Source organism: Plectropomus leopardus, chromosome 5 (assembly GCF_008729295.1).
Source record: "Plectropomus leopardus isolate mb chromosome 5, YSFRI_Pleo_2.0, whole genome shotgun sequence".
NCBI classification, from domain to species: domain Eukaryota; kingdom Metazoa; phylum Chordata; class Actinopteri; order Perciformes; family Serranidae; genus Plectropomus; species Plectropomus leopardus.
Genome location: NC_056467.1, coordinates 20,807,064 through 20,823,700, shown reverse-complemented (window position 1 = coordinate 20,823,700; position 16,637 = coordinate 20,807,064). Strand labels below are relative to the sequence as shown.

Here is a 16,637-nt window from a genome sequence, read left to right as displayed (position 1 = left end):
CCACATTGGTTGTTTGTTGGTCCCTTCACTTTTTAACAAAGTCAGCTCATAGACTATGTCACTTTAAAACTCGATATGATGAGCATGATATGTGCAAATGAAACATATTTGTGGTTTGCAGAAACATATACATTGCCAAAGTTTGGTGGTGATTTGGACTGGATGTGAATTGGATAAAATCCAAATTCTTTTATTTTTTACTAAACATTAGAGAAGTACAGGTGACAGACAGGTGTTTTCTGTCATTTGTGATGATTGACATGTTGATCATCACAAAATTCTTAAAACACCATTGTTTTATAAGTCTAGAGTTTCTACATTGTAACATAAAGTAATCAACCTCTATTTTATTATCTACCATTGGAAAACAGACTGATATTGTCACTTAAACAAAGTCTAACTGTGAAAACAAAGTTTTGTTTTTGGTTTAACTGTGTCAAAACTGAGGAACTGACACTGTCATAGTTTCCTTGTTTTCTTTTTGGTTCACTATTCCACTTAATAACAACATAAAGTTCTTTTCCCATGTCTTGATTACCACTGATGTGAAAAAGAAGAAATGTGATGCATTAATCTACAAGCTAAAAAATAAATTTTCATCCAGAGTATTCCTCTAAAGTAGCTAAACATGTATAATAAGCTTCAAGTCTTACAAATAACCTCTTGTCAATACACAGTGATCCCTTACTGTTGCATGAAGGTGTTGCAGTTAGGATGATTCCTCTGGATAATAATTATGGTTGGTGAGTCTGCAGTTATGTCTGCATATGTTTGTGATCTATTGTTGTTCAGTTTTGCTGCTAATAATGATCTCTGTCTTTCGGAGTAACTATCTAAAAAATATTGGGTATGGAGCGTCTATTGCTTTCTGTTCCAACTACACTGCTTAAGATTGGGAACTCCCAGTTCTACATAAATCCATAATAGTCAACTGTAAAAGAAGACAGTTTCATTATTTGTTGTACCTTTTTCCCATAGCAAAATTTTAAACCACATTTTGCTGTCTCAGCCACTATATATGATTAATTCCTGTTACCATATTCACTTCTTGCTGAGAATGTACTTGTCTAAATAGATAAATACATATTGCTATCACTGTGTTTATTAATTCACTGTAGTACTGAGGAAGTGAGAACCAAGTTAAAAGAAGATAATGATTACAAGCTACACTTGCACTAAATAATAACTATTGAACCATTATACAAAATTACTGTAGACGTTTATCATATCTTTGTAAAAAAAAAAGCCACACTGAGACCAGTTGAGTCAGAGTAGCCTGGATTACATGTTCAAAGACAAATTAGCAGAGTTGCCTAAAAACACACAGTTTACCACAAGCTATGTTATTTGAATCCTCTTTCCCCACAGCAGCTCACTGTTTGAGAATTTGCATCTCTTTGTTTGAAGAGGCTGACAGACTTTATCTTGAAGGTGAAGGTGTCAATCTTACAGGCTGCACAGCGCAGATTGAAGAAGATAACCATTGCTGGTGAGAGATTTAATACTTTGTTGTCTTTCACAACTGTTTTGGGGAAAAAATGTCTTTCAGGTTAGATTGGCAAGTAAAGAAATTAAACTCTTCTTGGTTAGAAGTATAGACGGTATGATTTAGATTGAACATGAAATAGCTTAAGAACTGCAGCATCACTTAAATGTGGTTTAGTAAACTGCATATTTTTCAGAAAATATATAATTGGGCCTAGTCAGTAGAACTTCTCAGAGTGAAATGGTATCAAACACAATTTTTTTTTTCTGTGCAGACAACAAATACTTTAATGTACTTTGTAAAGATTGATAATAATTAAAGGAAAAAAATAGAGGCTTTATTTTAGCTTTCATGCTCAGATTCATTAAAATCAAACAAGTGTTGCTTTTTCTTTGCCATTGTTATACTGGGTTGTTAAATATATTAATCCTTATCATCAGTCTAAATTTAACTGCACTAATGAATGTGGAACATATCAAATGTAGACACTGAATACACCGATGTGGTGAATCATGTATAACTTTTATTGATATGGCTTGATGTAATGAGAAAAGAAAAGAAGAAATTATCCAAAAATAAACCAGAAATTATTTTTTTTTAAAAAATAAATACATTTACCTGAAATTTATTTTTCAAAAATAAAATGACCTGAAAAACATTCTTAGAATTTTTTTTAAAAAATTCTGGAACATAATTTTAATTATGTGATATGATAATTGGCTTTAAATATAGTTTTTCCCTAGCTTTTTTTTCCCAAAGACATTTTCCTCCAGCTTTTTAAAAATGAATTTCTGCAGTTACCAGTGTCTTGCCATTGTGGAATATTTTTTGTCGTGTTGCTCATTGCCTTTTTCCTTTGTTTCTGAAAGAAATCCTACCAATTTCTTCAGGGTTAAAAGGTTTAAATACCTCTGAAAGGCGTGTAAAAAGCAGCATAAGAAAAGTGATGTTGCTCCAGGTCCCAAAGGGTTAAATCCAAAAGCAAATACAAATGCGACAGAATAAAGATGCTTTAAATCAGATCTATTATGCAGAAGAGACTGTGACTTTTATACCAGTCCGTAAAAGCTGGAACATTCTCAGTCATTCTGCATATCTTAAATCTAACGTTATCATTCCTTGCTCATGGTGAAAACGTATCCAGCAGTTACATAACTTTCATCAATCAGTGTCAAAAGTGAAAGGTTAAGCGTCTAGGATGCATTCAAATGCTTTGGTTGAGCAGTCAAAACCAAATCATAGTAACAAATGTCTTTTAAACGATAATGACCGATGCAAATCATCTTCAACTCGGCAGCAGGAAACATTTAAAGCAGTTGTAGCTCTCAGTGTCAATTGAGTCAAAGGCAGTGGCCAATTCAAGCACACTTCGCCCCCTGGAGCTCGCCTCAGCCTGATCATTTTCTCTGAAACCTCTCTGCCCTCAAATATAAATCTTGCTAAAGAAGAAGAAGAAGCTTCACACACATCTTCAATCCAGCAGTACAGAAGATCTATACAGCCAGCACACCCAGATTAGGGTCACCAATCTGACCAAAAGTCTCCCTCTCTGTTCCTGATATATGACATGTAGTAATGGCCAGAATTGTGTTTTTGGATAACATAATGATGACACAGGGAGGTTGACCATTTATCTTCTGGATATAAAATGTCACCATTACATAATTTGTGTAACATTTTGTTACAATTAGTGTATGATTCTTGAGTTATGCCCAAAATCATGTTTTGTGAGGTCACAGTGACCTTTTACCACCAAATTCTAACTAGTGAATCATTTATACAAAGTGGACGTTTGTGCCAAATTTGAAGAAATTCTCTCAAGGTGTTCTGGGAATATTGTGTTCACAAAAATGAGATGGACTTGAGGTCACAGTGACCTTGACCTTTTCTAATCCGTTCATGGCTGAGTCCTAGTAGACGTTTGGGCCAAATTTAAGAAAATTACCCCAAGACGTTCTTCAGATCTAACAGTTATGACCATGAGACTGACTTGAGGTCACAGTGACCTTGAATTTTGAGCTTTGACGACCAATTTGAAATTAGTTCATTGTCTAGTTAGAGTGGATGTTTGGGCCAAATTCAAGGAAATCCCCTCAAGGAGTTTTTTAGATATTACGTTTACAAGAAAGGATCGGACAGATAGACAGCCTGTAAACGTATTGCCTCCGCAACAGCTGTCGCTGGCACGGAGGCATAAAAATATGAATCCAAAGCAAAATTTCTGAATATAGGTCTGGTCTGCAGGGCCTACAGAACTCACTGCTAATTTTCTATCCCACAATGATCACAGGTCTCAAACAGTTCTGGATTAAAAGCTAAATTATGTCTGTATGTTTCTTTCTTCTTTTTGTTTTTATTCCAGATTTTATGATGGCGTCCAACAGCACAGAACCCCCCTCCTCTGATTGTGCTTCTTACAGCCTTGAGACCGTAGATGTGGCTGTCTCATGTCTTTTCTTCCTCTTGTTTCCCTTTGCATTACTGCTCAATGGGGTCTCAGCGTGGGTGTCCTTGCACCTCCGGTCCACCTCTACCTTTATAGTGTATCTCAAAAACCTGGTGGCTGCTGACCTGCTCATAACGCTGACTTTCCCGCCAATGGCAGCCAGCCAGCTACCTGGAGCAGCTGTTGAGTTAAAGGTTTTCGCTTGTCGCTACATTTATGTCATTTTCTACTGCTGTTTGTACACTAGTATCACTTTAATGGGTCTTATCAGTCTCGACCGCTTCTTCAAAATTGTTCGCCCATATGGAAAGCTGTTAGGACAAAATGTGGTCTTCAGTCTTGTAATGTCCACATCTGTTTGGGTGGTGATATTTGGTGCTACAGCCATCCCAACTATCATTCTAACAGACCAGGATCCTGTAATTAATTCAACAGGAGATTTTTGCATGTCCCTGAAAACTCCAGCAGGTGTAACTTTTCACAAGTGCGTGGTTCTTTCTATGGAGATTTTTTTCTGGATCATAGTGATGCTGATTGTGTTTTGCTACATCTGCATCACCCTGAGAGTCCTGCAGTCCTTCCAAAACTCTGGGAGTAACAACAGCCAGGGAAAGAAGAAGACTAAGCTGCGAGTCTTTCTGATCCTTCTCGTGTTTTTTGTGTGTTTTGTGCCTCTCCATGTGATGCGTGTCCCATTCACACTTTATGAAATCTTTGAAATTGATATCTGTGCTCAAAAGTGGGTGCTGATAGTCCACAAATTGGTCCTGTGGGTTTCTACCACTAACGCCTGCCTGGATCCGCTTCTTTACATCTACCTGTGCAGAGAGTACAGAGACAAACTGGTTGACATGATGAAAGCTAAAGGGATCTGCGTCAGGTTATATTCGGATGAAAAGGAAGATGTTTCACTGTAGAAAGAAGAATCATTAGTCATAAAAAGGAAGTTAGAGATAAATAAGATGTCTTTAGTCACAGACTGAGCTGTGGTTTTACTTTAAGGAAGACAATTTGAGAACAGCAACTTGTAATCTTTACATTGTGTGTTGTACTGCCCTCTACTGGCCTCATGCGGACTCGTATCGGACATACATTTTATTGCAAAATACAAATGCCAATTCCTTTTATATATTATCTTTTTACCCTTTGATTGTATTGATATTGTTAGTTATGTTTAGTATTGTATTGCTCTGTAAAGCACTTTAAATTGCCCTGTCGTATGCAATGTGCTATACATATAAAGTTGCCTTGCCCTGCCTCTCTTTAGTCATTTTGTGTCTTTTTGTTGTATAGTGTCTGTTTAAGGTACCTGTGTGTGTATTTCATTGGTTACTTTGTCCTTTTTTGTAGGTATCTTTTGTGTCTTTGTGGTCATTTTGAGTCTCTTGCTGATCAGTAATTTAAGTGACATTTTGGAGAGGAGGAGCAGGAGAGACCCCTGACACTTTGGGCCCTGGCTGGGCCTGTGCTCAGTAGGCTTGTTCAGTAATACATGTAATTCAGTCTTTAATCCCAACAATGGATTTAAATTTTATTATTTTTTAGTCTGATAAAATAATATAGAACTGAGAGTATCCCCTTTATCATTATCACTTTATTGATTGCAAACATTAAGAGTTTGGGTTGAAATGGGGACTCAGCTTGAAATATATTTCCTGCTGCACAAAAGAACAATAATTTACTCTACAAAGTTCTGCCCTCTAATGTGAAAGGCAATATAAGTGGTTTCTCTTCATCTCTCATAAATCCAATATAACAGCTTCCCTGCAAAAGTACTTTGCTCACTTGCCAGAAATTCTTTAATTTGTGTAATGTTTTTGTATTCTACTTTTCATCATCTCATTAAATTATGCCATTATATTATATATAATTACTCTTTAAGTAATAAACTAACATGTTAAATTATTTTTGCTTTATTGTGTCTATTTAGTGCCTTGGAAATTAAACACCACTGCACCCACTAATTTTGGTCGCTATAACTATACCAAAGATTTTTAATTAGTTTGACTGTAATGGAATTAAAACCCAACCACTATGTAATAAATCTGTTTGACTTCCTTTGTTTAAGCAGGCAAAACGATCCGGTAAAGCTTGTGGGACTTTTGGGTTGGCTCTAACAGCTGAGGCCACCCTCTGGTCAGATGATGCCACTGCAGCAGTTGGTGCAGAATCAGCTCTGTAACTCTTGCAGAAACTGGTGCAATCAATTAATGAAGCAAGCAAACAGTTGATCAATGAGCAAAGTTACCCAAGTAACAAAGATTGAAAAAACAAATTAGGAGCACAAAAGAGAGAAGATGATTTTTAAATGATGAGGGTTTTGTTTTTTGTTTTTAGGTCATTTACTATTTTTTTTAATCATTATCTGCTACAATGTTTCTTAAAGTAAAGTTTATTTTCTTCTGCCAGGAGTAAACAACACAATGATGGTGAGTGTGGAAACAAGTGATTTGCATTTAGCCTTCCAAATGATTCTCAGAGCGAGGGGCATGTCGGTATCAGCAACATTTGCTGTGCTAATGACTCAGAGGATGATGATAACTATAAACCTGCAGGAGAGTTCAGCCCAACGATTCTGTTAAAATATATCAATAAAAAAAAAAACCATAAATGCTCTTAAAGGTGAGATAGAGATGGTGATGTCTGAGGTTCATATGTAAAACGAAGCATCGGGCCCCCTGAATCTAAGCTGTGTCCTCATTCATCTTAGTTCTTAGTGTTTACACTGCAGACTGGGTGTATCAGGCCTTCTGCTTTGTCTAAAGACCAGTAACCCTATCTTTGCATATGTCCTGAAAACTTGCCAGTCTAATCGCAGCAGAAACGTTGATTTGTTTGCTATGAAAATCAACCGTGTGTCTTAAACAACTACCAAGTAAGAATATTGTTACATGAGTCTGTGTTGCAGCGTTGTGTTTGAGAAGAGTGAGGCAATTCATCAGCTGTAAGTTATTATCCAGAATTATCTTATTCAAATGACTAGTTCATAATGTAGTATGTACATACTGAATTATTCTGTGGTGATAGCTGCTAAGATAATTATTTCAGTGTCTTATTCTTGAAGAGAAACACTTACTACAATACAAGAGAAGCAAATCATGTTCACAAGGTGTCATAAAATATGACGCATATTGTTTAATAGGTTAAATTAGTTGCTTCTTCATCTACTCCAGAACGTTAAGTCTTTAAGAAGAAGGAAGCCTACAAGCCTTCCTTCATAATTCTGAATTTGTATGTTATAATATTTATGTATTTATTTACTTTTTTGGTTAGGGTTAGAAATTTAGGGACATACTCAAGAAAATTAGGGACATACACAGAACTTTCTATTAGGTTTATAAGAAAAGGGAACAGTCCTGCCCAGTCGAGAAACACTAGAGTCCATCGTTACTGATTTCTGAATTTGTATGTAGTTACACATATATATTTATTCATTTATTTATTTATTTTTAATTTGTTTGTTTGTTAGGGATATAAAACTAGGCGCATATACAAGAAAATTAGGGATACACACAAGAAAGACTATAAATTCTATAAGAAAAGGAAACAGTCCTGCCTGGATAAGGGAACCTATAAACCTTTTTTTACTAAATTCTGAATTTGTATGTTGTTACATAACATAGTTTGCACTTCCATGTAGTAAACAACATCCTTTGATTTGCTTAATGTGCAGCCCTGACTGGGATAGGCGACGGATAACAGATAAATGCACGGATCCTCCCTTTGACAATAACCTTTAGAGAAAATTTAAAAAAAAAAAAAAAAAAAAAAAAACACTTTTACCCAGACAAAAAATATCTGGTGTTGAATGATTTATCTTTTACTATATATATTAAAATCAGCATCTGTCCAATAATACTGCACATATTCAAAGGAACAGTTTGTTTAAAATGCACAATGCATATCCTACATGAAGATGATGCTCCCAAACAAGTTGTGGTTTATAAAATGCCTTTTCTTTCTTTTTTTTTTCTTTTTCTTCAGGTGCAGCGATGACACTGAATCAAACATCTCACACTGGTTCAAACTGTGATGGCTTAATTAACAATCCGCATATCGTCCCAGCTCTCTACTTCCTGATGTTCCCCGTAGCTTTGTTGCTGAACGGTGTGGCAGCCTGGGTGTCTCTGCACCTCGAGTCCACCTCCACCTTCATGGTCTACCTGAAAAATCTAGTTGCTGCTGACATCATTATGACCTTGATCATCCCAATCAAAGCTGCAAGAGGCGTGCTGGGTACATCAGACGTATTGTACATACTTTCCTGTTATCTGAGTGCCATTTTCTATAGTACACAATACACATCTATAACTTTGCTGGGTTTCATCAGTCTTGACCGTTTCTCTAAGATCATGTTACCACGCAGTACGTTGTTTTGTCAGAATGTGACCTTTAGCAAGCTGATATCAGGAATAGTCTGGGTAGTATTGCTTGGAGGCACAGCTTTACCAAATATTATTTTAAGTGACAACTTTGTAGCCAATGTGACAAAGATCAGCACTTGTATGCAGCTGAAGGGACCGGTTGGATTTGAGGTCCATGAAACTATAGTGATTTACCAGAATGTTTTCTTCTGGCTCATCAGTGTGGTCATCGCAGTGTGCTACATTTGTATCGCAAACAAGGTTATCCAGTCTTTTAGAAACTCTGGCAGCAGCAACATCCAGGGAAAGCAGAAGATCAAACTGCGTGTTTTTCTGGTCGTCATTGTATTTTTTGTGTCATTCGGACCATACCACATTATCAGGATCCCATTCACCTTTCAACAAGTCGACCTTTCTTCCTACACTGGCTGCTCTTACGTACGCAACAGGTTTGCCAAGGAACTCAGTCTCTGGCTCGCCAGCACAAACGTCTGTATGGTCCCACTTCTCTACATCTTTCTGTGTCGGGAGTTCAAGGAGAAACTGATGTCTATGATGAAAAATGTGTCATTCAAAGTAGGTGCTACAGGCAAAGCAGATGGCACCTAACCATAGTGGAGCCTGATGGAGGACATGGAAATGTCATGTCATGGACGGAGCTCAGATGTTACAGAAGATTGTGTAAACTAAAAGTCAGATTATTGTTTCACATACATATAAATATGTTTTTACTATTTGCTTCATCTACTTTTTAAACCCATGTTGAAGCTGTGCTGTTGTGTTTGTGTTTTGTCAAAGTGTTGTTCTAAATAGCTTAAAAACCATTAACAGGAAATCTAATAACGATGGGAGAGATAAACGGTATGAGATAAGAGGGTGTGGTTATTATGCGGTTTTTTTTTTGTTAACAAAAATTTAATGTAGTGGTTCTGAATGTTCAAAATTAGTCAGCAAATAGGGTTCAGTAAGGGATACTATACATGAAACTGCCATGCAAATCAAGTGAAATTATAGCAAGTTGACATTTGCATCTCACACAGAAGGCATATGTTTTGTGGTGACAGGAAAATGGGTCATATCTATACTGTGGTTTTGCAGATGTGCAATGTGTCTATCAGTTATCATCACTGCTTTGAAGCCTGCTAATCAGTGAATTGCATGGAAGGTTAAGGAGGTCTGTTTTATTTATATATATTCAATTGTAACAAAAATTAAAGTATGCTGTGAAAAAAATTAAAGTATGCTGTGAATCTATAAAATAGTTTTAAGTGTAGTTTTATTTTAAGTGTAGTTTTATTCCGAAACCAAAAACCTTACTGCTAGTACATGTGGTAATGCTGGGTTTATCTTTTTAGTACATCTATGAAATGAGGTTGCGATTATCCTAATCTTCAGTAAAACAGACTCTGATTAAAGAGCAGAGGTGGGACCAAGCGTTTGTTTTGCACAAGAAGGTCGAAAGTCTTTGCACTGAGATCCCAAGTCAAGATAACCAATCAAGACCCAAATCTTAAACTTTGAATTGCAGGTCCTGAACAAGTCATAATGTGTTTTCACAAAATGTTGTGCCATTTTCACAACAGAGTAACAATAATATTACATTTACAGAAATTGGGAATGCCTCTGAAAATGTATATGTGTTAAAACAAGTTTAAAAAAATATAAAAAAAAAAAAAATGTTGACATAGCATTTCTAACTATATTGGCTCAGTTACATTATGTTAATATTCGCCTCAAATTACCATTCTTTGTGCAACTTTAAATGTCAAAGAATGCAGGAAGTTGTTATGTCTCTGTCTGTCATTTTTGATCTCCATGTTTTACAGCTTTTGTACATAACCACCTCATACTTCTTGTACACAAATGAAATTAACTTTTAGTATTTTCATGTCAGAAGTCCAAGTGAAGCCACGAGTCATTGGTGTTTGAGTCCAACTCGAGTTGCAAGTATACTCTTTTGATTTTGCCGAGTCAAATCTTAAGTCATCATATTTGCAACTAGTGTCCAAGTCATGTGACTCGAGTCCACAACTCTGTCAAACAACAAGTTATTGTAACATTAGCTGAGACTTCACTGAGGGACCTGTAGTAAACACATGCGTGAGATTGCTCAGCTATTGTTTTCCCAAAAGACATCATTCTTGGCATATATACAAGTAAAACCTCACAGGAACTCATGTAGTTCTTCTCAGAACACACTATTTTTATCAAGACAGCACAGAAGGGAATTAAAGAAGCAAAACTTAATCAGAGATGAGTAAAAAGAATGCTCAAAAACACATTGTGTACAGTATTACAAATGCATGGACAGTGCATTAGAAAATTACATTTTTGCACAAACTAATGTGTTAATGATTTGCCTTCCATGTCTTGTCATGGCTTGTATTTGGGGTAAAGGAGTTTAAGGTGTCTACAAAAAGACATTGATGAGAACTCAGTTGCAAAATATACATGTCTCTTGTTGGTAATTTTGGTTTCTGTGGTTAGTGGCGAGTTTCATGATGAGAAAAGACAGGCACATAGAGGTGGCGTATTTCAGCTGCAGGATGGAGGGAGGAGCAGTGGGGGTGCAGGAGGTCTTTAGATGTAGGTCGAGAAATTAGTCCATGGCTTTGGTGTTCGCCTGTCAGCAGCTACTAAGACTGACGCAAGCTGGTGAAGGCAGGGGGACTGGCACGGAGCAGAACAAGCCTCTCGGCAGACAATTGGAACAGGAAGCAAGGAAGGAAAGGGTCTTTCACCCGGAGGAAGACTGGCAAACTCATTGGGATTGTGACAAGACAGCCACACACTAGCTCCAGAGACCACCCATTGTAAGAGCATAAAACACACACACACGCTTAAAGACAAGGAGGGAGAAATACTGAGAAAGACAGGCAGGCTGAAACCTCTTTTAGTACTTCCTAATTGATCGGAAAAATTAGAGTAACACCAGAAGGTTTTCAGCTGTGGGTTTTATTTTGTTACATTTCCTTCCTGATGGTAAGACGAGGAAAGGGGAATTTGATATTTCACTTCTTCCTTTTTTGAAATACTGTAGTTTCTTACAGCTTTATTCATCATTTTTCACATGCCCCACAGTCACAGACGATAAGGACACACAAAAAAGGTAAGACTCAGTTATTGACTTTACAAGTACATCTTCTAGATTGATTACTGGTCTGGGTTGGGCACTAATTTGTTGTAAAAGTCCTAATTAACATTGGCATGCACACTAAAACAGACAAAGGTTTGACAGTATTGTAGATGTTAGTTTCCATAGCAGCTGCTCCAGGCCTCAGTGTTATTCTAAGCTGTTACTATTTTATTGTAAAGACGGCACACCGGGCAGATATACTGCCAGACAGGAGGAGAATTCAGAATGAACAGATGCAGACGTTAGTTGTTGGTTGCCTCCATACTATATATTACTGAGTGTACCTCGGAATTAGGACTAAATTAGCAGTCGTACCACTATGAAGTGACAGTGAAGCGAAATAGAACAGTTGCCCCCTGTTAAGTGTTTGTTTAAAAAATGTATACATATTTGCATTCTCCTAAAAGTGGCTGAACGTTTCCTTTCCTTGTTGAATTTGGACTGAGCGAAACCTAAATATTCAGACTTAAAAGGGATAGTTTTGATATTTTGAAGTGGGGCTGCATGAGGTACTTATGCATAGTCAGTAGATGTTAGCCGGCACACCCCCAGTTTAGAGAAGCAGGCTGGAGTCCGACATGAAAGGTTTGCAACGTTCTGCTGTAGAGGGGTCAGCAACAAAACCCGATTTTTTTTAAACTGCTTTATATTGATGGCAGACAACAATTTCAGACTGGAAAGTGAGCTGTTTTATTGCTCTCTTCAAAGCAAGACTCCATTGACAAAAACAACGATTTAACATCGCTTAAAAAAAAGGAGCTGCTGGTCTATTGCTGCTTCTAACAGTTATTGTGTTTGTATTATCGCAGCGTTTAAATTGATTAGTAAGGAGTAACCTAAGTCACACAGTAACACTAAAAAACTAACTGGTCGAGGCAGTGGTAGACCAGCAGCTTCTGTGTATAGAAAGCCACATTTTTATCAGTCAGGTCTGGTGGCTTTGACAGGAGCAAAAAACAGGAAACTGAATTAATGACTCCCCTGTATGAAAGTCCTGACTGATGGAAAGATAAAGCGGTGAAAATACTCACAATATAGCAAACACTTAAACTGTTACAGATTTTTTTAGGTAAGTAAAATATCTTTTATTACTGCGCTTTTTCCACAGCAGTAAAGTTCTTAGTTTCCCTGTTGGCACTCCTGCTGCTTCTTGTGTAATAAACTGACCATGGATAAGTTCCCCAAACAACTCCACCTTAAGAAATCTGACCTTTCTCTTTAAGTGTTAAAACCAGTTATGAAAGAGTTCAAAAGTTCAGAAAAGAGTCATACAGGGTAAGTGAGTTAGATTTTTAATTTTTTTTTTTGGCAATTTCCAGGAAGAAAATATACGTCTATGTTCTCGAAACAGAAGATTTCAATGTTTCATCTTGACAGTATTCATTTATGTCTTTGTATAACTTAACTGTGTATTTTCCTATGTATCAATCTTACTCTCATCTTATCATTTCTCTCTTCTCTCTCGCCCTCCAAAGGTCCACCAAATATCAGAAGATGAACAGCACCTTGTCAAACACTTCCATCAAGTGTGTTCGGGATACCAGTGTGACAGCTGTGGTTTTCCCTGTGCTGTACAGCATCCTCTTTATAGTCGCCCTCATATTGAATTCCCTGGCTGCATGGATCTTCTTCAGCATCCCCAGCTCCTCAACATTTGTTGTCTTTCTAAAAAATGTGGTAAGTAACAAGGGCTTTTGCTTTTTTTAATATTTTGTTTGTGCAATACAACAGAAACAAAAACAATCTCTTTCATCAACAGGTGGTGGCTGACTTTCTGATGACCCTGACCATCCCTCTGAGAGTCCTGAGTGATGCAGGCGTGGGTTCATGGCAGTTACGTGCCTTCCACTGCCGGTACTCTGCCGTTCTCTTCTACATCACCATGTACATCAGCATCATCTTACTTGGCCTCATCAGCCTGGACCGCTACCTTAAGATAGTCAGGCCCTTTGGGAAGTGTGCCCTGCAGCGTGTCCGTGTTGGTCAGATGCTGAGTGCAGCTGTCTGGGCTGTCATGTTGTCTTTGGCATTACCCAACGTTATTCTGAGCAACCAGTCGCCACCGCACTCTGGAGGCAGACTGAAGTGCACCTCGATGAAGAGCAGAGCTGGCTTGCTCTGGCATGAAGGCTTCAACTACTTCTGTCAGGTAACTATTGATTTATGGTAGTTCCACTGAGAGTTAGAAGAGAAGAACAATATCACTGCCATGTCAGATGGGGGTATCAATCTTCTCATCCATTATCAAGAAAGAGAAATTTCACAAAATGTTGAAATATTTTTTTTCAGTATCAGCACATTTAAATACAGTTTTTTCTGCAATGTTGTTACATTCACCAGAGAGTCACATGACTTGAGTCAGACTTGAGTCACAAATTTGATGCCTATACTTGACAAAATCAAAAATGACGAGTAAGTCTATTGGATTTCAACACCAATGACTCATAATTTCACCTAAACTTGAGCCTTTTGACTTAAAAATAGCCTACGTGATATCTTCCCCCAAAGATTAAAAAGTGTTATTTAAAAAAAGTTGTTATGAAGAAGATAATTGTGGTCATGTACAAAAACTTCGCCATGGTCAACTAAAACAAACTGCAGTATCCAAAATGTGCATGTCAAAAATTACAGACAAATGCACAACTTCCAACTTCCTTTGACATTTAAAGCTGCAGGCAAAACAACAAATCAAGTCCAGTGTTAACATAGTTAGCAAGGTAATGCTTATGCCGAGGACACGCTGCATGTATAAGTAGCGTGTGACAGCAACCTCACTGAACTGCTGCTCTTGGCAAGCTTATTGTGTTTACGCAGACAGTTTTTTTTAAAGATTATTTTTTTGGGGTTTTATTGCCTTTAATGGACAGGACAGGTTGAGCATGACGGGGGGGGGGGTGGGGGCGACACAGCAAAGGGCCGACGCCAGAATCGGCCACTGCGGCGAAGATACAATCTCTGTATATGACGCTCTAGCCACTGAGCCACCAGGCGCCCCACAGACAGCGTTTTTGCTGCAAAGCTGCTGCAGAGCTGTCTGCTGTCTGTACATGCTGCATTTTCAAATACAAGCACATACCCCACTTCTTTTTATGAAGCCATGCAAGCCCATGTGTTGTCAGCAACACGGCCCTGTAAATATTTACAATAAAAAGCCTTGTGTCATTAACTGATGGGATTCTGTCAACAGAAACAGACATAATTATTATTAAAATGTTGATACTACAGTTGCCCTTTGAATTATTCAACTACAATGCCTCAAAATTAGTTGTGAGAACTGACTTACTTGTTTGTCTTGTTAATCTTTACTTCCAGGTAGTTTTCTGGGGCACGCTGGCCTTGATGGTGGTTTGCTACACATTCATCAGCAAGAAGGTTTATGAGTCATACAAAGCCTCAAAGAGCAGATCTCAAGCCACGAGTCGCAGAACCAAAGCAAAAGTGTTTGTGGTGGTTGGGGTATTTTTCATCTGTTTTGCCCCTTTCCACTTTGCCCGCGTTCCCTACACTCTGACCCAAACCGGCAGCATGGCGAGTCATTGCCGAGCACAGAACGCTCTCTACATTGCAAAGGAAACAACCCTGTGGCTGTCGGCCACTAATGTGTGTCTGGACCCGCTCATCTATGTGTTCCTCTGTAAGGTGTTTAGGAGAAGACTGACAGCCACAATCTGCCGCAAGACACTCCACAAAGGTGCCATCGACACCACAGCAACATCAACTCAACTGGAGATGTCACAGATTGCCCAAAGTAACAAACTGTCACACAATGGGATGCCAGAATGAGATTTTGAACAATGTACAGCAGAAAATTAATAATTGTAACTGTTAAGGAGTGATGAGACACTGCTTGGCAGATTATTTTACTTGTAAATAGCACTTTATCTTGATGACACCGGTGTTAAAAATTCTAAAATGAATGCAAAGTGATCTAAATCTATTGAATGGACAATCTTATGAGAGAGAAAAGACTCAAAGTATCTGAAAGTGGTTCATGAAGTTACATATTGACTACTGTTTTTGATACAGCCCCACCCAAGCATTTCATGATTGCTAAGTCATCCCACACGTTTCCTTAATGGTGTTTACTGTCATTTTCCACTTCCTTCCACTCTCTAATCTCCTTCAAACTGCTCTTTCCCTTTACAAAACTTTGGCGAAAGGGTAAACAGCTTGACAGCACATATTCTCTAAGGATTACACCACAGGCACACTGTGACCAGGGACTGGATGATAAAATAAATAAAATGAGGACTGCAATAGACACTGCTTAGAGCTATAACTTCTTTGCAATAAACAATAAATAGCAATAATAAAACTAATATTTTTCATACTAAATTTGCATGGTGTTCAGTGTTTATGCAACACTTTAACCCTTTAAAACCTGTGCAAACTGTTTTTTTAGAAACATGGAAAGACCTGAAAATTAGCAGCAAAATTAATTAACAACTACATGAACTGCAGACCCAAATTGCTGCAAAATGCTGCAGATTCTGTGTCTGATAAAACTGAATCTGTACCAAATCTAACAATGTCCAGTGAAGCTACAAGCAATATTGCAGTGGCATTATTATGTAATTATTTCTGAATAGGAGAAAAGAATATAGAACTGGAATATATTGACTTTTTTCCAATGCTGCAACAGCCCATAGATGGGTTTCAGGACATTTACAAACTGTTTCTGCAGGATTAATGTCACCTTCCACCTGATTTACAATTGCTTCTGCATGTGGGTCTGATTAATGTAATAATGAAATATGATCTTCCTCCATTAATACCCTCTGTCGACTATGACAGAAGCTGATATTTTGGCAGGAAATTAATGAGCTTCAGAGTGGTCGGTGCGGCAACTGCAGCCAGGGGAAGCACCATTCGTCACCCTTAGATTACATCCTCTGACAGATGACCCTGCAGTGGTGAATTATGAGAAATTCAAAATGACATTCATGGAAATTAAATAAACCCTGCAAATAATGTTGCCTGGCAGTATGCACAGACACACATTGGGGACTAAAAAGAACCAGATAATGAGGGGGCAGGTAAAAGTAGGAACCGACAGTTTCTTGATGAAACAAGGTGTTTGCATGTCAGAGAAACCCGTTAAATCAGTGATGCCAATCAGTTGATGTTTATAAACTGTGCCATGTCAAGAAGCCACAGCGAAATGACTTATAGGCAGCTTATTGGAGCTTAGACTTAAGCTTTAGG

At 37.8% G+C, this 16,637-nt stretch overlaps 1 protein-coding gene across 4 annotated transcripts; it reads left to right on the top strand.

Annotated features, from left to right (window-relative positions):
• The first annotated feature begins 10,895 nt into the window (after positions 1 to 10,895).
• Positions 10,896 to 15,691, top strand: p2ry13 (purinergic receptor P2Y13). Of its 4 annotated transcripts, none has more exons than XM_042487408.1 (5): positions 10,896 to 11,109; positions 11,378 to 11,405; positions 12,908 to 13,109; positions 13,192 to 13,581; positions 14,745 to 15,691. In XM_042487408.1, exons 3-5 carry the CDS (start codon positions 12,927 to 12,929, stop codon positions 15,213 to 15,215), a joined length of 1,044 nt encoding a protein of 347 aa, XP_042343342.1. In that variant the 5' UTR covers positions 10,896 to 11,109; positions 11,378 to 11,405; positions 12,908 to 12,926; the 3' UTR covers positions 15,216 to 15,691. The 4 variants fall into 4 exon arrangements, with proteins under 4 accessions (XP_042343342.1, XP_042343341.1, XP_042343344.1 ...); XM_042487407.1 differs by having other exon boundaries at positions 11,347 to 11,405; XM_042487410.1 differs by having other exon boundaries at positions 10,954 to 11,109; positions 11,337 to 11,405.
• The last annotated feature ends 946 nt before the right edge of the window (positions 15,692 to 16,637 follow it).